The 20,696-nt window shown below is 40.6% G+C and overlaps 1 protein-coding gene across 1 annotated transcript in view; it reads right to left on the bottom strand.

Annotated features, from left to right (window-relative positions):
• The window catches only part of dchs2 (dachsous cadherin-related 2), a 116,107-nt gene that overhangs the window by 82,390 nt on the left and 13,021 nt on the right, over positions 1-20,696 (bottom strand). Inside the window, exons 2-5 of the mRNA XM_048598987.1 lie at positions 16,271-16,462; positions 13,530-13,761; positions 11,978-12,214; positions 9,184-10,185 (exon numbers count right to left, since the gene is read on the bottom strand). Coding sequence (XP_048454944.1) covers positions 9,184-10,185; positions 11,978-12,214; positions 13,530-13,761; positions 16,271-16,462 — 1,663 coding nt within the window. The remainder of the gene's footprint in view (positions 1-9,183; positions 10,186-11,977; positions 12,215-13,529; positions 13,762-16,270; positions 16,463-20,696) is intronic.

Below are 20,696 nucleotides of genomic sequence, written 5' to 3'. Positions count from 1 at the left end.
ATAGTTGCCTTTTTTTGTTTCCTTCCCTTCTTTAAATAAAGCTGTTAAATTGGGAGTTTTCTAATCCTCTAGGATTTCTCCATAATCTAAGGATTCTTGGAAGATTACCCCACTAGTGCATCCACTATCTCTGTAGCTACTTATTTTCACATTCCAGGCTGCAAACCATCAGGTCCAGGTGACTTTTGGTCTTTAGCATTATTAGTTTCCCTTGCACCTTTTTTCTCTAGCGATGGTTAGTGTATTTATTTCCTCTCCTCCTTTACCCCTTATTTATTTTGTAATTTTGGAATCGTATTAGTATATTTTACTTTGAACACTCAAGCAAAGTATTACTTCAACTTCTCTGCCATTTCTTGTTTCCCCACTATTATTACACCAGTCTCATTCACAAAGGGGCCTATGTTAAATTTGACCTCTATCTCTTCCTTTATTCATATTTAAGAAGCTCTTGCTGTCCGTCCCAATTTTGTTTGCTACTGATCCCAAATGAACCCTACACTAGCCTCGAAGATATGTGCAGTGTCACTATCTAAGCAGTCGGCTGTGGATGCTAGATCATGTGATAGGGCCTCTTTCATCAGCGTTGTGCTATTGTTCTGTCCCTTTCCTACTGGGTTGCTGTGGGTCAGCAGCTGGAAGTTTCTGAGCATCTGAAAGCAGGAAATCAGAACAGGTAGGTTAATATTAGGGAAGAGGAGTGGATTGAGAAGGAAGATCATGGTTGCACCATCAGCAACTTGTTTATCTTGCCCTATGGCACGGTAAGGGTGAGCTACAAGTTGAGAAGGGGCATAAAGTGGAAATATACTGACTGCCTCAATGTTCTGAGTGATGCCATATGCTATAGGCTCTGTCATTGTTTAGCTTGCTCCATGATAATAAAAACCACAAGGTTCAGGAAATGAATCATGCTTGACCCCTGCCTAGTCTGCTCTGCTCCTTTCTGTTGTGTTCCGTCTTGACCTATAAGAGAGAACAGCACATTAGTGATTGTTTACTACTGTGTCTATGTGATGAACCAGCAACAGTTAAGTGAGAACCTTGCAGGATTTTTAATTGTGAAAGCCTGAAGTGGAGGAGTATCAGGATTTTGATGAATCAAATGTCAGGGGGTTTTGCTGAGTGAGCACATTAAAAAGCAAATGAGACTGGTGGGTAGATAACATGTGAAGATGCATTCACTGGCCTAGCCCATCCACAGGAGGTCATTAGACCTGTAGAACTGCTACTGGGATGTCAGGTTCAGATACTGGGAACTGATCTCACTGGCTAGTGACTACCTGCTCCCATTATATTTTGAAGTTGTCCTTCAGAGACTCCTGGGTCACCTGTGTAACCATGTAATCTCTAATCCTGTCTACCAGCCGGAGGATCAATGACCCAGGGACACTGTCTATGCCTTTGCATGTATGTTTAGCTTGTAGCAATCATATTAATTTCCTTTAAAGAAGAACAGACAATATTTAAGAGTGGAATGATGTTAAATGCACTCAGCTCAAGGCTTTTCTATCACCTGTTGATTGCACAGGCAGCCAGCAATGCACAGAGAAAATAATAGTACAGTATTCAACCAGCATTACACTACAATTATGGCAATGAAGTGGAAGCACTAAATTTGAATGGTGCCCACCTCCAAAGGATGCAGCTTGCACTTGAAATCAAGCCAAACCGATTGTTAGCCCAATATCTTTAAACTGAATGCTAAAAGATCTTCTAATGTTGCCTGGTAATATTCTGTCATAATCTGTTTTCATCCTCCCATTAGCCTTTTTGAAAGGGAAATGGTGTCTGACTAATTTATTAGAGTTTTTCAAGAAAGTCTCAACCAGAGCGAACAGGGGGGAAACCAGTAGATGTGTTGAATTTGGACTTCCAGAAGTCATTCGACAAGGTATCTCACATTAGGTGAAGTCACAAGATAGTTTATACAGGTAGTATATTAGCGTGGATAGAGAACTGGCTAATGGGCAGAAAACAGCAAGTGGGGATAAGGGGTTCTTTTTCAAGTTGGTGACATGTGACCGGTGGAGTTCCACAGGGATCACTGCTGGGACCGCAAATATTTATATTAATGATTTGGAGGAATGAACAGAATGTACTTTAGCCAAATTTCCTAACACCACAAAAATAGGTGGAAAGGGAAGCTGTGAAGGGGATGCAAACAGCTTCCAGAGAAATATTGATAGATTAAGTAAGTGGGTAAAAAGTTGGTAAATAGAGTATAATGAAGGAAAATATGAAGTTGTTCATTTTGGAAAGGAGAACAAAAGAGCAAAGCATTATTTAAATGGAGAAAAGTTGCAACAAAGGAACTTATGCACGACACACAGAAAGCTAGCACACAGGTGCAGCAGGTGATCAAAAAGGCTAATGGAATGTTGGCCCTTATTTCAAGTGGGTTGGAGTATAAGAATATGGAAGTCTTACAGACCACATCTGGAGTACTGTGAGCAGCTTTGGTCCCCTTATTTATAGAAAGATATCATTTCATTAGATGCAGTTCAAAGAAGATTCACTAGAATGATCCCTGGGATACGGAAGGATTTTCTTATGAGCAAAGATTAAACAGGTTGTGACTCTATTCACTGGAGTTGAGAAGAATGAGGACAATCTCATTGGGACATATAGGTTTCTTAATAGGCTTGACAGGATAAATGCTGAGAGTATGTTTCCCATCACGGGGGAGCCTAGGACCAGAGGGAACAGTCTCAGGATAAAGGGCGGCTAATTTAAGACTGAGATAAGAAGGGACTCGAGGTTGGCTAATGTTGTGCCATTATTGAAGGAACGCTGTTAAGTAGAAGCTTGGGAACTATAAACCATGAGTCTGACATCAGTGGTTAGAGGGAATTCTGAGAGATAGGATTTCCATGTATTTGGAGAGGCAGGGACTGATTAGGGATAGTCAACATGGGCTTTGGGTGTGGGAAATTGTGTATCACAAACTTGACTAAGTTTTTTGAGGGCATAACCAAAAAGACTGATGAGGGCAGAGCGGTATATGATGTCTACATGGACTTTAGTAAAGCCTTTGACAAGGATCCGCATGGTAGACTGATTAGTAAAGTTAAATCACTTGGGACTCAGAGAGCTTGTCAGTTAGATACAAAATTGGCTTGACAGTAGGAAGCAAAGGGTGGTGACGGAGAGTTGTTTTTTAGACTGGCAGCCTGTGACCAGTGCCATGATGCACAGGTCATCGCTGGGTCCACTGTTGTTTGTCATTTGTAGAAATGATTTGGATGAGAATTTAAGAGGTATGATTAGTAAGTTTGCAGATTGGTGGTACAAATTGGTGGTACAGTCGACAGTGAAGAAGATAATCTAAGATTACGAAGGAGTGGACTTCACAGTCAGCACGGGTGCGAAGGGCATCATGGAAGACCATCCCTGGTGACAAGCAGGAGGAAGAGCATCTGACCAGAGTGCTCAGACAACACTCAGTGGTATTCTGCGAGTGGACTTCGCAATTAGTGGGAGTGTGAACGGCACTGTGGATGAACCTGATATTAAAGAATGGTCAGCCCCAAACATTACATTACTGTAGTGTTTCCATCCCTCCTTCCTCTTCTAATCAAATAACAGGGAGAGGCAAGGTTCAGAGGAGAAAAGACAGAACATTGTGAGAGGAAGGTTGGCAGCAAGAGTTCCAGCAGGTAAAGGAGTGCAAGCCCAAACAGCTTGTGGACACAGTTATTGGTGAGTGGCAAGTAAGTTTTGAGAAATTGTTACTGGAGAAGAGAGCACCAGCAGTTTCACTTTAGTGTTAGAAGTATTTGACATTGTAAGGATTAATTAAGTTAAAAGGGTAACAATTGGCAGGAAAGCTCTAAATCGTGGTCTGCTCCTTTTGCTCAATCTAGGATGCCGGGCACATTTCCAGTGCCCGGGACCTGCACGGGTGTGAAAAGGTTCTCCAGCTACAACTCCATTTTGCAGTTGAAGCGGCATCTGGGGACATTGTGGAGCATTTGTGAGGCGGAGAGTATCATGGATAGCACATACGGAGAGGTAGTCATATCACAGATTCAGACTCCACAGGTAGGAAGGGAGTGGGTAACCCTTAGGCAGGGTAGAAGGGCTAAGCAGGCAGTGCAAGAATCTCCTGTGGCTATTTCCCTGCAAAACAGATATACCGTTTTGGATACCGTTGAGGGGAATAGCTTCTTGAGGAGAACAGCAGCAGCCAAATTCGTGGCACCATGGTTGGCTCTGCTGCATAGAGAGGGAGAAATAGTCCCAGAAATGCTATAGTTATAGAGGATTTTTTGTGGCTGCGAACAAGAGTCCAAGATAGTGTGTTGCCTCCCTGGTGTTAAGGTTCTGGACGTCTCAAAGCGTTTGCAGGACATTCGGTGGGGCGGGGGTGTGGGGGTCAGCCAGTGATCGTGGTACACAGAATATAGAGAACTAGGAAGTTGAAATGTAGGACCTCAAAAGGTAGTTATTTCAGGATTACTACCATTGACATGAGCTAGTCAGAGTAGAAACAGCAGGATATATAGGATAAAATGTGGCTGAAAAGATGATGTGAGGGAGTGTGTTTCAGATTCGCGTTGCATTGGGACTGGTTCTGGGGAAGGTGGGATCTGTACAAACTGGATGGGTTACAGTGGGGCAAGACTAGGACTGATGTCCTTTGGGTGGGGGGCTGTACTTGTTGGGTGATTGGGGGAGATTTAAACTAGTGTGGCAGGGGAATGGGGATCAGAAGAGTATGGTACACGCAGAAATTGACAGAGAGGTAGATACCAAGGCAAACATGACTAGGAACAAGAACAGGCAGGGAAATGTTGCTGAAAAGAGCAAGGGAGGTGGCCTGAAATGCATGTGTTTCAATTCAAGAAGTATAATAGGCAAGGTAGATGAACTGAGAGCTTTGGTTAGTACTTGGAACTATAACATTATTACGATTACATAGACTTGGCTGAAAGAGGGGCAGGACTGGCAGCTGAATGTCCCAGGATTTGGATGTTTCAGGTGTGATAGAAGGGAATGTAAAAGAGGTGGGGGAGTTGCATTATTGGTAAAGGAGTATCTAACAACTGTACTGAGGGTGGATACATCAAAGGACTCATGCAGTGAAGCAATGTGGATGGAACTCAGGAATAGGAAAGGTGAAATCACAATGCTGGGGGTATATTATAGGCCTCCCAACTGCCAGAGGGAGATGGAGGAGAGAACATCTAGACAGATTTTGGAAAAATGCAGAAACAAAAGGATTGTCTGGTGGATGATTTTAACTTCCCCCATATTGAGTGGGACTCACTTTGTGCTAGGAACTTGGATGGGGCAAAACTTCTAAAGACTTTTCAGGAGGGTTTCTTGACATAGTATGTAAACAGTCCAACAAGGGAGTGGGCTATACTGGACCTGGTTTTGGGAAATGAACCCGGCCAGGTGAGTGAAATTTCAGTGGGGGAGCATTTCGGGAGTAGTGACCATAATAACCGTGAATTTTATAATATTCATGGATAGGGATAACAACAGTCCTCAGGTGAAAGTCTTAAACTGGGGGAAGGTGAACTACAACACTGTCAGGCAGAAACTGGAGAAGTTTGACTGGAGGCAGCTGTTTGAGGATAAATCCACATCGGACATGTGGGAGTATTTCAAATGGAAGTTAATAAGAGTTCAGGAATGGCACGTTCCTGCGAGAATGAAGGATAGGTATGGCAGGTTACATTATCCTTGGATGACCAGGGATGTTATGACCTTGGTCAAAAAGAAAAAGTAAGCATACATAAGGTCTAGAAGGATGGGAACTGATGAAGCCCTTGAAGTATATAAGGAAAGTAGGAAAGAACTTAAACAAGGAATTAGAAGGACTAAAAGGGGTCATGAAAAGTCATTAGCAAACAGGATTGAGGAGAATCCCAAGACTTTTTATACATATATAAAAAGCAAGAGGGTAGCCAGAGTAGGAGTTGGCCCACTCAAGGGCAAAGGAGAGAATCTGTGTGTAGAGCTAGAAGAGGTAGGTGAGGTCCTAAATGAATACTTTGTGTCAGTATTCACCAAAGAGAAGAAATTGGTGAAGGATGATCTCAGAGAAGGGAGTGTCAAATTTCCAAGCCAAGTTGCTATTAAAAAGGAAGCGGTGCTGTGCGTCTTTAAAAGTATTAAGGTAGATAAGTCCCCAAGTCCTGATGGGATCTATCCAAGAATACTGAGGGATGCAACAGAAAAAATTGCTGCAGCACTGACAGACATCTTTGTAACCACTTTGGCCACAGGTCCCAGAAGACTGGAAAATAGCCAACATTGTCCCATTGTTTAAGAAGGGTAGCAGGGATAATCCAGGAAATTACAGGCCAGTGAGGTTCATGTCAGTGGTAGGGAAATTATTGGAAAAGATTCTCAGGGACAAGACCTATATGCATTTAGAAGCAAATAGACTTATTAGTGATAGACAACATGGTTTCGTGCGAGGGAGGTCATGCCTCACTAACTTGATTGAGTTTTTTGAGGAAGTGGTGAAGTTGCTTGATGAGGGAAAAGCAGATGATGTTGTCTACATGGACTTCAGTAAAGCCTCTGACAAGGTCCCTCATGGCAGACTGGTACAAAAGGTGAAGTCACATGGTATCAGGGTGAGCTGGCAAGATGCATTAGTCATAGGAGATAGAGGGTAACGGTGGAAGGGTGCTTTTCAGAATGGAAGGTTTAGATTAGCAGTGTTTCACAGGGATCAGTGTTGGGACCTCTGCTGTTTGTGGTGTACATAAATGATTAGGAGGAATATGTAACTGGTCTAATTAGTAAGTTTGTGGATGATACAAAGATTGGTGGAGTTGCGGATAGTGGTGAGAATTGTCACAGGATACAGCAGGATATAGATCAGTTGGAGGCATGGGTAGAAAAATGGCAGATGGAGTTTAATACATACAAATGTGAGGTGATGCATTTTGGAAGGTCAAGTACAGGTGGAAATTAAACAGTGAATGGCAGAAACCTTAGGAGTATTGATATGAAGAGGGATCTGGGTGTGCAGGTCCACAGATCACTGAAGGTGGCAGCACAGCTAGATAAGGTAGTGAAAAAGGCCTATGGCATGCTTGCCTTCATTGGAAAGGGCATTGAGTATAAGGATGGGCAAGTTATGCTGCAGCTTTATAGAACTTCAGTTAGGCCACACTTTGAATATTGCGCACAGTTCTGGTCACCACACTACCAGAAGGATGTGGGTGCATTAGAGAGGGTACAGAAAAGGTTTACCAAGATGTTGCTTAGCATGGGGGATTTTAGCTATGAAGAAGGGTTGGATAGACTGGGTTTGTTTTCACTGGAATGCAGGAGGTTGAGAGGTGGCCTGATAGAAGTTTATAAGATTGTGACTGGCATGGATAGAGTGTAAAGTATGAGGCTTTTTCTCCAGGGTGGCAAGGTTAATTACTAGGGGACACAGGTTCAAGGAGTTGGGGGGTGGGGGCGGGAAGTTTAAGGGAGATGTGTGAGACAGGTTTTTCACACAAACGGGTTTGAGTGCCTAGAAAATGCTGCCAGGGGAGGTGGCGGAAGCAGACACAATAGCAGCATTCAAGAAGCACCTGGATGAAGTCATGAGCAGGAAGGGAATAGAGGGATTCAGATCCTGTAAGTGAAGATAGTTTTCGTATGGAAAAGCAAAATGTCTTTGCAGAGGCTTGGAGGGCCAAATGGTCTATAACTGTGCTGTGTTGTGTTGTTCTTTGTTAATCTTGATCAATTGGGCCAATGGACTGAGGAGTGGCAGATGGAGTTTAATTTCGATAAATGCAATGTATTGCATTTTGGTAAAGCGAACAAGGATAGGACTTATAAGGTTAATGGTAGGGCTCTGCAAAGTCGAACAGAGATATGTGGGGTTCAGGTACATAGTTCTTTGCAAGTTGTGTCACAGGTAGACAGGGTGGTTAAGAAGGCATTTGGCATGTTTTCCTTCATTGCACAGACCTTTGAGTATCGGCACTGGGAGGTCATGTTGAGGCTGTACAGATGAGGTCACTTTTGGAGTACTATGTACAGTTCTGGTTGCCCTGCTATTCAAAAGGTATTATTAAACTGAAGAGGGTTCAGAAAAGATTTACAAAGATGTTGCCGGGACTGGAGGGTTTGAGTTATAGGGAGAGACTGGATAGGCTGGGACTTTTTTCACTGGAGCATAAGAGGTTGAGGGTGACATTATAGAGGTTTATAAAATCATGAAGGTCATAGAAATGGTGAATAGCAAAGATCTTTTCCCTAGGTGGGGAAGTTCAAAACCAGGGGACATATTTTTAAGGTGAGTGGAGGAAGATTTAATAAGGTCGTGAGGAGCAACAGTTTCGCACAGAGTTGGCTCGTATGTGAAATGAACTGCCAGAGAGGTGGCAGGTAGATACAGTTACAACATTTAAAAGACTTTTGGACAAGTACATGAACAGGAAAGGTTGAGCGGGAGATGGGCCAAACACAGTCAAATGGGATTACTTTGATTTGGGAAACTTGGTCAGCATGGATGAGTTGGACCAAAGAGTCTGTATCCATGCTGTATGACTCCATGATTTTCCATACCCATTGAATCTCTACAGTGTGGAAACAGGCCCTTCAGCCCAACAAGTCCACACCGACCCTTGGTGCATCCCACCATGACTCATTCCCAAAACCACTAATCTACACACCCTGGACACAATGGGCAATTTAGCATGGCCAATCCACCTATCCTGCCCATCTTTGGACTGTGGGAGGAAACTGGAGCACCCAGAGGAAACCAAGCAGACACGGGGAGAATGTGCAAACTCCACACAGACAGTCACCTGAGGGTGGGAATCAAACCCAGGTTCCTGGTGTTGTGAGGCAGCAGTGCTAACCACTGATCTGCCATACTGAAATGTCAAAGGTTTTTATTCCCAGAGAATAGTAGATTGTTACCACATAAGGCCAAGCCATTTAGCCCATCAAATCCATGTATGCAAGTTTCGAAGTCACTTTTCTAATTCCACCTTTCTGTTTAGTCTTCAAATACTCTTTTCCTTCTTTCTTGGCAACTAAACAAATCTATTTTAAGATAATTTAGTATGAAAAATACTTAGCTGTTCCCTTTTTTGTTGTTTTTCCTCATGATTTTGTTGAATATATTTTCCATTGGGATGCAAGTATTTTCCCTTGTTATCATTGTATTCCCTTTATTACAATTCTGTAATTGATAGTTCATTTTACCTGTTTTGGAATTAAGTCTGAAGAATTTTCCATCAGATAATAGCATAAATGATAAATGAGAATTTTCTCCTGAATCCCAATCTGTTGCTTGTACTTTTCCAACCAGGCCATGTGGAATGGGGTTTTCTTCAATTGTGAAAAAGTACAAATTTTGTGTAAATATAGGAGGATTATCATTTTCATCCATAACATTAACCATTACAGACGCAGCCGCACTTTGCTTTAAGTGCTTCTCTGGATTTATGGCAAATACCTTAAAGTTGTAACTATGCTTCTTTTCATAGTCCAGAGCTTTATGAATATAAATCCAGCCACTAGCAGCATGGATGCCAAACGTTAATGAATCCAAGTTTTGCTGAAGTGAGTAAACTAAGCCCGAGGCCACCTTAAAATCTTGTTTGTGAGCATGAACTTGCAAAATTCTCATATTTAATGGTGCAGCTTCACTGACTTCAACTTGGTAAACTAGTGTTTCAAATGTCAAATCACCATCCAAATGGTCAACATTCACTAATAACATGAACACAGCGCTCAGAGGTTGGGCTCCCTGGTCATTTGCTACAATATGTATACTGTATTGTTGTTTCATTGATGAAACAGTCCTGTTCAGATAAAGTGTTCCATGTATGTAATCAATGGTAAAAGTTTGTTTATAGTCATTCTGTAGACTGTACATGACTATTCCATTTAATCCACTGTCTTGGTCTTCAGCGTAAGCAACGTAGATAACTGTTCCTGGCAAGGTATTTTTTGAAATGGTAATACTTTCAGATTCTTGATGGAAAGCTGGTGCATTATCATTAACATCAGTAATTGTTATGTTGACCTGTGCACAGCTGTAGACAGGAGAGCTGCTGGTTTGAGACTCTACAGTAAGCAACACAAAATGTTGGGCTTCATGATCTAAGTGCTTACTACTTCTGATAAGACCAGATTCAGATTCAATAGAAAAATAGCCATACGGATCACCAGAGGAAATTTTGTATTTCAATTCTAGAGAATCTGAAAAAGGGAAAAAAGATTAAACATTTTAGATTAAATACAAATCCATACAAGCACAGATGTTAACTTCTCCAAAGTCATGTTATTTTTCTGTAATCAGCCAATGGCTCTCAGCACACATTAAGCTGTTGACTTCATTCTTTGATAAAACCATATAGTAAACCCTTTTCAATCGGAAAAATGTACATTCAATTTGATATCTTCAAATTTCCCACATTGTCCTTAAATATATATTCCAAATATTACCTTCTCATGTTCTTAAATGTTGAGTTATGCTAATGTGCTAAGAAAATCTGCAGCATAAAGAATGCTATGCATTCATCACCATTTACCACTATATTCAGCTATGGCCTGAAACATAGATCTAAATTTTTGCTCCTGGATTAGGTAATGGATTTCATGAAGTTTCCCACTTGCTGCACCCACAATGGGAACAATTACATCAAATGATGGGGTCTTCATTATAGGGAGGGTGATGGAAGAAAACGATGGAGGCACTTATGCCACCTAACAATCAGACTGGAGGTGGACACGGGCTGCCAAGTGCTGAGTAGGCTGGTTAAAGGCACACTGTCCCGATTGTTTCTTTAAACATTAGTCCCTCTGACACCTTCATCGTCTCCCTGTAGGCCCCCAACTTCCTACTTTAACTCAGGACCTCAAAACTTCATGGCTCCTCAACTCCCTTTCCACTGATTTAAGGCTTGAAAAAGAATAAGCACAATGCTGCCTGATCTGTATTTGCTAATTTATACCTGCTCCCTTTCCAACATTGTAAACTGCAACACTACTCAGTGACTCCTCAGTGGTAACTTACAGCTGAGGCGGCAGAGGTCCAAACTTCCTGAGGAAGCCTAGACTACTCCCATAACCCCAGGTCGAAGGCAGAAAAGTTACCAACATCAGTAATAGGAACAGTAACGAGCCACTCAACACCTCAAGCATTCTCTGCCATTCAGTAAGATAGAAGTGATTTTCCACTACAGCCACACCTTCCCACAGTAGCCTCATTTTTCCTTGATTTTCTTAGTATCCAGAATTCTAACAATCTTGGACATTATACATTTTTCAGTTTACTACTCTACTTCTGTACTTGAGTACACATGATAATAAAATCTGGAATCTAAAAAAAATCTAACCTAATCTCCAGTTTATAGTTAACAGTACTAGAGTAAGGTTAAAGAAAGTTAAAGTAAGTAAAGTGATTTAAAACGTGGGACTTCCCATGTAGATGCAACAGTCAAGAAGGCACAACAATGCCTCTTCTTCCTCAAGTGGCTCAGGAAATTTGGCATGTCCATAACGACCCTCACCAACTTTTACAGATGCATCATTGAAAGCATACTGTCCGGATGCATAATGGCCTGGTATGGCAACTGCTCTGCCCAGGACCATAAAACTACAGAAGGTGGTGTGCACAGCCCATCACGGAAGCCAACCTTTCATCCATGGACTCCATTTACATGACTCGCTGCTGCGGAAAGGCTGCCAACAAAGACACATCACAACCCGGTAATGATCTCCTACAACCTCTTCCATCAGGCAGAAGATACAGAAACCTGAACACATGCACGAGCAGGTTCAGGAACAGCTTCTTTCCAGCCATTATGTGTAGAAAGTCTATAAAATCATGTTAATGAGCTGACCTCTCATTCAGGGCCAGGCATGATCAAATCAGCCTCAAGCCAGCTGATTATCAGTGAAGTTCTAAAAGTTTACCTAAAAGATCTAAAATGGTATATATATAACAGCTCAACTTATCTTTTAAGAACATTGGGCACCTGAAACCCACCTTGGATATTTGCAATTTGTACTCTTCCAACAGCACTTCCTATAGGAACACTTTCTAGTATGGTAAAGGAATAAGAAGATTGCTCGAACACTGTCGGAGCTAGAGAACTTTGAAGAATGTGGACAGTTACAGTTGCATTCATAGGCGAAGTCAAATTGCCACCATCACGTGCAGAAATTTTCAACTGCACATCAGAAACCTGTAGATGACTGAAGATAGAAGTTAAATACACCGCACCTAGAAAACAAAAAGAAAGCAATATTAGCCTCCATGTCATCAAGTTTAAACTGACATATTTAAGGGATTTAGCATTAAATGAGATGGGAGAATGTCTCGCCATTCTCCTGCCTTTTGCCCATTTAAATTAATGGAAAGAAACCGGAGTTTGCTGTTTCCCAGTATGTGCTCCTGAAACCATGGAAATAATATGTTCTGAAGTGTTTTTCTTAGCTGACATTTTCTGTTTCTGACTCACAAATTCAACCAGTTAGTTTGATACATCTTTGTTTAGAATAAAACCAAGGTTTGTCAAAGTTACATTTCAATTTACCTTTCAGCGGGACTTAAAGTATTAGGTAAGACAACATAAATACAGAACTAGAGTATTAATCAGCATCAGGTTAACTCAATTTGTAGGCAACTGTTCACATACCCTGATATTGACAGCATCTACTGTATGCACAAAATTACACTTTTTCATTCTTTCCTAAGATGACAGCATCGATGGCAAGGTCAGCATTTATTGGTCATACTTAATTGCCCTTGTAAAGGCATCCAATTCAGACAGATATTCACAAGGTTGCACCAATCTTTAGCATTTGAGATTTAAACCATTTTTTTTAGGTAGGTGGGATTTTTTGGAATGATGGAGGTTGGTGGAAGGAAGAAAGGTTAACAATAAGAAGTTCACATCACTTAAACAAATAACCTTATTTTTCAATAAAGAAGCACTTCTGACCTTATCTTACCTTACAAGATAATGAGGCTTTTATATTTCATTGACTAATGGAACCATTATGAATTTAAGATAAAACTATCTTCAAAGAAAGATATTTTAATAGTGACTAATTTTAGGTCCGATTAAAAATCATGTTTTTGAGTCAGTGATGAAATGATGAATGCTGGAACTATGTGGGGGGAAATACCACTATTGATTACATTCTAAAATGGTACAGGTATCAACGTTGTGTCTCCAGTCTGAGCAAGAATCAGAAATCTTAATGCCAAATATCTGGGGTACACATCAAATTCTCAATTAAACTTAGACTGAGAGAACAGCAATGAGCAGAGGGGCAGTGGTTTCCAGAGGAAAGCAAATTTGACAAGAGTCAATTTTCTATCTTTACAGCATTGGCAAAGACTGATTTTTTTTTTTAGTCAGGATCTGGGACATTCCATGAACTGGAAGGACTTAAAATACAGAGGCAGATCTGGTACAGGACATTATCAGTTTTACTAAACAATAAATTTGGCAGAAATGAATGTGATTACTACAGCAAAGTACAATATGAACAATGTAAAGTTGAAATCAGAAGAAATAATTTTATTATACCTGTCGAGGAGTCTACAGAGAACAGAGAAGAGAAGTTTCCAGCTAGAAGTTCATATGACACCTTTCCATTGACTCCAGAATCCCTGTCAGAGGCCATCACATTTGTAATCTCTGTTCCTGGCTGTGTATGGCTGCTGATGCTGGTTACGTAAGTCAATGGGTTGAATAAAGGTTGGTTATCGTTGATGTCTTGTAGATCTAAGTGGATAAATGACTGGGCACTCAAACCACCCTATAGAAAAATAATAATTGACACTAATCTAACATTTATGTAATTGCATGCAACTGTGAATATAATCTCCAGATTACTACCTGAGCCACAAACTAACTGGCACAGGGTCAACATATTGAAGAGTTAAATGTGTGCCTCAAAGATTGATGTAGGAGAAACGGATTTGAATTCATGGAATACTGGCACCAGTACTGGGGAAGGAGGGAATTGATCCAACTGGACAGGCTCTACCTGAATCATGCTGGGATGAGAATCCTGGTGAATCACAAAACTAGGGTTGTATATAGGGCTTTAAACTAAACAGTTTGAGGTAGGTGGGGGTTAGTGATTTGGCTGAGTGCCACAATAAATAAATGGAAAGGACAGATGTATAACTGTTATATTGTAACATTGAAACTGTCTAAGTGTAGGAAAGCTTGATAACAGAATAAACTTGGAGGCTTAGTATCTTAATGCACAAAGCATTCGGAACAAGGTAGACAAACTAATGACGCAAATTGAGGTAAATGAAAATGATCTCATAGCCATCACAGAAACACGGTTACAAGGAGATCACAATTGGGAACTTAAAATTCAGGGATATTTGACATTTGGACTGACAGGAAAGTTGGAAAATATGTTGGGGTAGTACTGTTAACAAGAATGAAATGAGAACAGTTGAGGGTGATGATCTAGGCCAGGATGATGTAAATTGCATTCGGGTGGAGAAAAATAAAACAGCAAAGGAAAGAAGACATTGGTAAGAGTAGTGTACAGACTCCCCTAAACAGTAGCCACTCTGTGGGAAAGGTTACAAATCAACAAATAATATGACTAAAGGCAGATAAGTCCTCTGGTAATGGTGGGTTGCATCCTAGGATCTTAAAAGAGATAGCGACAGAGAAAGTGGATGCAAAAATCATTGAATTCTGGAGGAGTGCCAGAGGATTGGAAAACTGCTAATGTGACACCCCTATTCAAAAAGGGGGGAGGCAAAAAGCTAGTAACCTTTGGCTGATTAGCCTAACATCTATTTTTTGGAAAAGTATTGGAATCAATTAATAAGGAAGTAATTGCAGAACATTTGGAAAATCATAATCTAATCAAGCAGAGTCAGCAGGGCTTCATGAAAGGGAAATCACGCCTGACTAATTTATTAAAGTTTTTTTAGGAAGGATAGAGGGGAACCAGTTGTGTTTGTGTGTTGTGTTTGGACTTCCAGAAGGCGTTCAACGCTGTACCATATAAGAGCCCACAGTGTCAGAGGTAGTATATTGCCACGGATAGAGAATTGGCTCATGTGCAGGAAACAGGTAGTGTGAATAAAGAGTTATTTTTCAGGTTGGCAACCTGTGACTAGTGGGGTTCCACAGGATCAGTGCTGAGACCACAACTGTTTACAGCATACATTAACGGCTTGGAAGAAGGAAGTCAATGTATTGTGGCCAAATTTACACACAACACTAAAATAGGTGGAAAGGTAAGTAGTGAGAGGGATACAAACTGAGCGACATTGATAGGTTAAGTAAGTGGGCAAAAGGTGGCAAATGGAGTATAATGTAGGAAAATGCAAAGTTGTTGATTTTAGGATAACAATATTATTTAAATAGTGAGAAACTGCAGAAAGCTGTGACAAAGGGACTTTGGGCTCATGAGCACAAAACACAGAAAAGCTAGCATACAGGTGCAGCAGGTAATCGAGAAGGCAAATGTTGGCCCTTAGTTCAAGTGGGTTAGAGTATAGGATTAGGGAAGTCTTACTGCAACTGACAAGGTAAGACCACATCTGGAGTTATTGTGAGCAGTTTTGGTCCCCTTATTTAAAGAAAGATACAATTTCATTGAAGGCAGTTCACAGAAGGTTCACTAGGATAATCCCTGGTATGGACAGATTGTCTTATAGGCAAAGATTAAACAGGTTGGGGCTCTTATTCACTGGAGTTGAGAAGAATGAGAAGTGATCTAATTGAAACATATAGGATTCTTAAGGGACTTGACAAGGTAAACACTGAGAAGATGTTTCCTCTCATGGGAGAATCTAGGACCAGAGGGTGCAGTCTCAGAGCAAAGGGATGCAAATTTAAAACTGAGATGAGCAGGAATTTCTCTTCTCAGAGGATTGAAACGCCCTGCCACAGAGAGTTGTGGGGACAGAGACCTTGTGTCTGTTTGATGCTGAAGTAGATAGATTCTTATCAGTAGGGGAACCAAAGGTTAAGGGGAGAGGACACGAAGACACAAGGATAAAACTTTTTCACTGCAGCCTTTTTCCAAATTGTGCATTCTGCTCTCCTACCATACATGTCAATAGGAGGTGCAAGCAATCAGTTGACACACTTTCAAAATTAACTCAACAGAGTTGAATACTTCATCTCTTGTATGTTTCTTGTGATTTTATACAAATAGAATGGATTCTAGTTTCTGAAGTCTCTTAACTAGCACCATCCCTAAATACCCCAACTTTTAAATGATATACATAATTTCCTCAATTAGGAGTAACCATGGTTTACAAATATAAGATTTAACTTACCCCATCCTCAGCAATCACTAACAGATCATAACTTGGAGGTCCATCATCTCGATCCATAATCTGGGCTGTACAGACTTGACCAGAAGAGGTGTCAATGGTGAAGAGATGTGACTTTTCATAGTTGTTAACACCATCATAAAGAAAATAACAGATAGTACCAAAACGACCACTATCTGCATCTCTTGCACTAACCTGCAGTATGAGGGGGAAAGAAATTATTTTAAGAAGAAACCACAGTCAGAAAGCAATCATCTCAGCTGTTCAAGACAATTCACATCTTTGAGTGCCTGAAATATAATTCAGCCAATGTGTTATATCCAAGACTCAAAGCACATAGCTGCGTGTAATAAATCTTTCCAGAAACATCCAGGATTAACTAATTATACTTTTGCACAGGCAAAGACTTCATTAGTCAGATACTCATATGTCATATATAATTATTAAATCTTAATCAGTGCAAACTAAACATGTATTCCTCAAGTTTACTGACACAAAGTTGACAAATTTCAAGCATTCCTACCCAGGAGAAACCAAGTAGATGATCCCAGGTGCATCAGCTTCCAATTCTCTAAATGTTTTGTACTGATTTTGATTTTATCTGTTCTTTAACAACAGCACACATCTTAAACTGGTAGAACCCTTTACTATGTAAATTGAAATCCAATTACATAACTAGACTCTGAACTGGAATTTCAGATTTGGCTTGAGCAGAGTTGTTTTAGTTAAAGAAAGAGGATGAAACCAGAAGAGGCCTTTTAAGGCAAGCTTCTTACTTTGCTTATGAAGCCAAGAGAAAGAACAGATTGAGAAACTTCCATCCATCCACCATAACCAATTCAGAGCTCTCGGTATGCCTTAATAGCTCTCCCATAGCGGGTTGTCACTTTGTGATTCCTATTGGAAAGGACTTGTACCAATGAACAAGGCTGTAAAGCTATACCTATTCTTCACTTTTCTCTATCCTCAAGGGGTTAGTTCAAACCAGGACAGGACTTACAGTTAATGGTAGGGTCCTGGGGAATGTTACTGAACAGAAGGACCTAAGGGTGCAGGTTCATAGTTCCCTGAATTTGGCATCGCAGGGTGGTGAAGGCAGAGTTTGGCACACCTGCCTTCATTGATCACAGCATTGAGAATAGGAGTTGAGACGTCATGTTGCAGCTATACAAGATGTTGGTGAGGCCACAGTTAGAATACTGCATGCAATTCTGATCACCCTGCTATAGGGAGGGTGTTGTTAAATTAAAAAGGGTATGTAAAAATTTACAAGGATGTTTCCAAGACAGGAGGGTTTGAGTTATAAGTAGAGCTGGATAGGCTGGAACTCTTTTCCCTGGTGCATTGGAGATTGAGTGGGGAAGGGGTGGGGTGGGGGTTGGGGGAGGGGGTGTGTGTGCCTTATAGAGGTTTATAAAATCATGAGGCGCATAGATAAGGTGAATAGCCAAGGTCTTTTTCCAAAGGTAGGGGAGTCCAAAACTAGACAGCATAGGTTTAAGGTGAGAGGGGAAAGATTTAAAAGGGACCTGAAGGTTATCTTTTTCAAACAGAGGGTGGTGTGTGTATTGAATGAGCTACCAGAGGAAGTGGTAGTCGTGGGTACAATTACAACATTTAAGAGACATTTGGACAGGTACATGAGCAGGAAATATTTAGAGGAATATGGGCCTAATGCAGGCAAATGGGATTGGTTCAGTTTAGGACACTTGGTTGTCATGGATGGGTTGGACCAAAGGGTCTGTTTCCATGCTATATGGCTCTATGGCTCTATAACTCAATAACTGACACCTGTCACAGAAAAATAATCTCAAGATAACTCTTCAGAGCTGTAAAAGCAGCATCACCTGTACCAATCCAAGCAATGGAAACACAGTTTGAGAAAACTCAGTGTATTCTAATTAACTGCATAGAGAGGTTTATGCCTCATCTGATTTCATTCACTGTTTGTTCAGGATTCTACACCATGGATGTAAGTCAGGACTCTAGTAGGTAGCCTGCTCTCCTAAAGACAGTACACCGAATTGGGTCTCCAGACCAAATCACGGAAGCAGGATAGCATCCAGTTCTGGTGCACGTGTATAAATTCAGCTTAACAGAATATCACCTCTTTCTGCTCATATTTGTTGTGAGTGGAAGGAGTTCGATAAGGTTCACTTGATATGGCTTTATACTTTGAGGGATCCAGAAATGCTAGAAAAATTAGGTTCAGCTCCTTTGCTGATGTTCTGAATTTTTTAGAAAAGTGGTCTTGTTGTAGGCCTGAGTGAACAATGATCTATTTTATATTGGAAACAACCACACAGACTAACACAGCATATTTAATCTTCATCACTAAAATAAAACAAAGAACTGCAGATGAAGAAGATCTGGAAATAAAACAGAAATTGGTGGAGAATTCAACAAATTTCATAGCATCTGGGGAGAGAAAGCAGAGTTCTGAAAAAGGCTCATTAGACTCGAAATGCAAGCCTGCTTTCCCTTCACAGATGCTGTCAGGGCTGCTGCGTTTCTCCAGTAATTTCTATTTTTGATTCAGATCTTCAGCATCTGCAGTTCTTTATTTTATTTTACTGTTTAACCTCATTGCCACATCCCGTCTTGGTATGCCCCCATATTAAAGAAGTTCTCCCTCCCTCCAACAGGATTTCCGCTCTAATCTTTCTTCTTGTTTATCATCACTACTTTCATTGTCGCTTCTCATGTTTGACAAGTTATTTGCCAAAACTCACTTCCCCAGCCCAATGTCATTCCTCAGTGACTTCCTCCAGCTCAGAGTTACCCCTCATGAATTCCAAATGACATTTTATCCTTCACGTTTCAAGTCCACTTAGCATCACAGATATCTCCACAATGTACAACACTCCTCAGCAACTGTTCTCGCCACATACTGAGACCCAGACACACTGTCATGCACCACCATGTGTAGGCTCTCAACCTCTCTCTCCATCAACACAGCTTTATGTTAATAAGAGCTGTCCTGCCTCTGAGATCCACTTCATTCTCTGGTCCATGTGATGCTCCAACAAGAAACATTTTTTCTTTCTTTCAGACATTAAGGAACAAAATGGCAGTTCTGAAGAAAGGTCACTGGGCTCGAAATGTTAACTCTGCCTTCTCTTCACAGATACTGCTGGACCTGCTGAGTTTCTCCAGTAATTTCTAATCTTGTTCATTGACCTGTCTGCACTTAACTGGCTGTTTTGCAATCTTTGACACAGTTGGACACCTATCTCTTCCAACATCTTGTAACTGTCATCCAGCTGTGAAGGAATGTGCTCATCTGAGACCACCTAATTCAGGTACAGCCAGGGGATCACCTCCAATGGTTTTTCAACCCACTTCCACACAGTTGCCTCTGAGATCGCCTTGACCCTTATCCACACGTCACTTTGATGCTTGACAATTCCAATGCACTCCTGACCAATTTTCCACATTATACCCAACATAAACTTAAGATTGTCCAAACTCTTGTGTATGTAAGTATATATACATAAATATATTCATATATATATTTATACATGCTTCTCATGTTCACCTCAACAAATTTTAATAAATTTGTTGGGGACGATTTTGCCTTCATGAAGCCATGCTGACTCTAATTGATCATATAATGTATTTTTAAATGCTCCTTATTTCATCCGTTATAATAGATGCTAACATTTTCTCAAAGACAGACATTAAGCTAACTGGAATATAGTTAGCTGTTATTTTTCATCTCTTCCCTTTTTTAAAAATGAAAGTGTAACATTGGTAACTTTCCAATCCTCTGGGATTTTCCAAAAATCTTAGGATTCCTGAAAGATTATTGCCAATGCATCCATTATCTCTGTAGCTAGTTGTTTTAATATCCTAGGATGAATCTCATCAGGTCCAGGGGACTTATCTGTCTTTAGCCCCATTAGTTTCCTTAGCATTTTTTTTCTAGAGATAGTTATTGTATTTATTTCCACTCCTACTTTTTGGAAAGAAATCTCTATTTGATTAAAGGTAATCATGGAAGTAGGGTCAAAGTTCCAAATCACTAGGAGCACAATTTTACAAAAAGCAGTCTAATTTCTAATATTTCACACTTGTGCTTCAGCTCATTGTGCCACTACTTCCAGCACAGCAATTAGAGGTCACAATATTTAAAGTTAGTTATAGAATTTGATATCTTTCTCTTTTATGATAATTTCTAGATGGTACACAACTATAATTATTAAAATAAATAGCATCTATGGATTATAAATCTAAATACTTTGTTGACAGGTAGATGATAATTGTAGCCCAGATTGTCTAAAACAAAGCTATCTAGTTCACTGATAGTAGGAACTGCAGATGCTGGAGAATCTGAGATAACAAGATGTAGAGCTGGATGAACACAGCAGGCCAAGCAGCATCATAGGAGCAGGAAAGCTGACGTTTCGGGCCTAGACCCTTCTTCAGA

The sequence above is a fragment of the Rhincodon typus genome, chromosome 1, assembly GCF_021869965.1.
Source record: "Rhincodon typus isolate 14 chromosome 1, sRhiTyp1.1, whole genome shotgun sequence".
Lineage (NCBI taxonomy): Eukaryota > Metazoa > Chordata > Chondrichthyes > Orectolobiformes > Rhincodontidae > Rhincodon > Rhincodon typus.
This window is presented reverse-complemented; position numbering and strand designations above follow the sequence as displayed.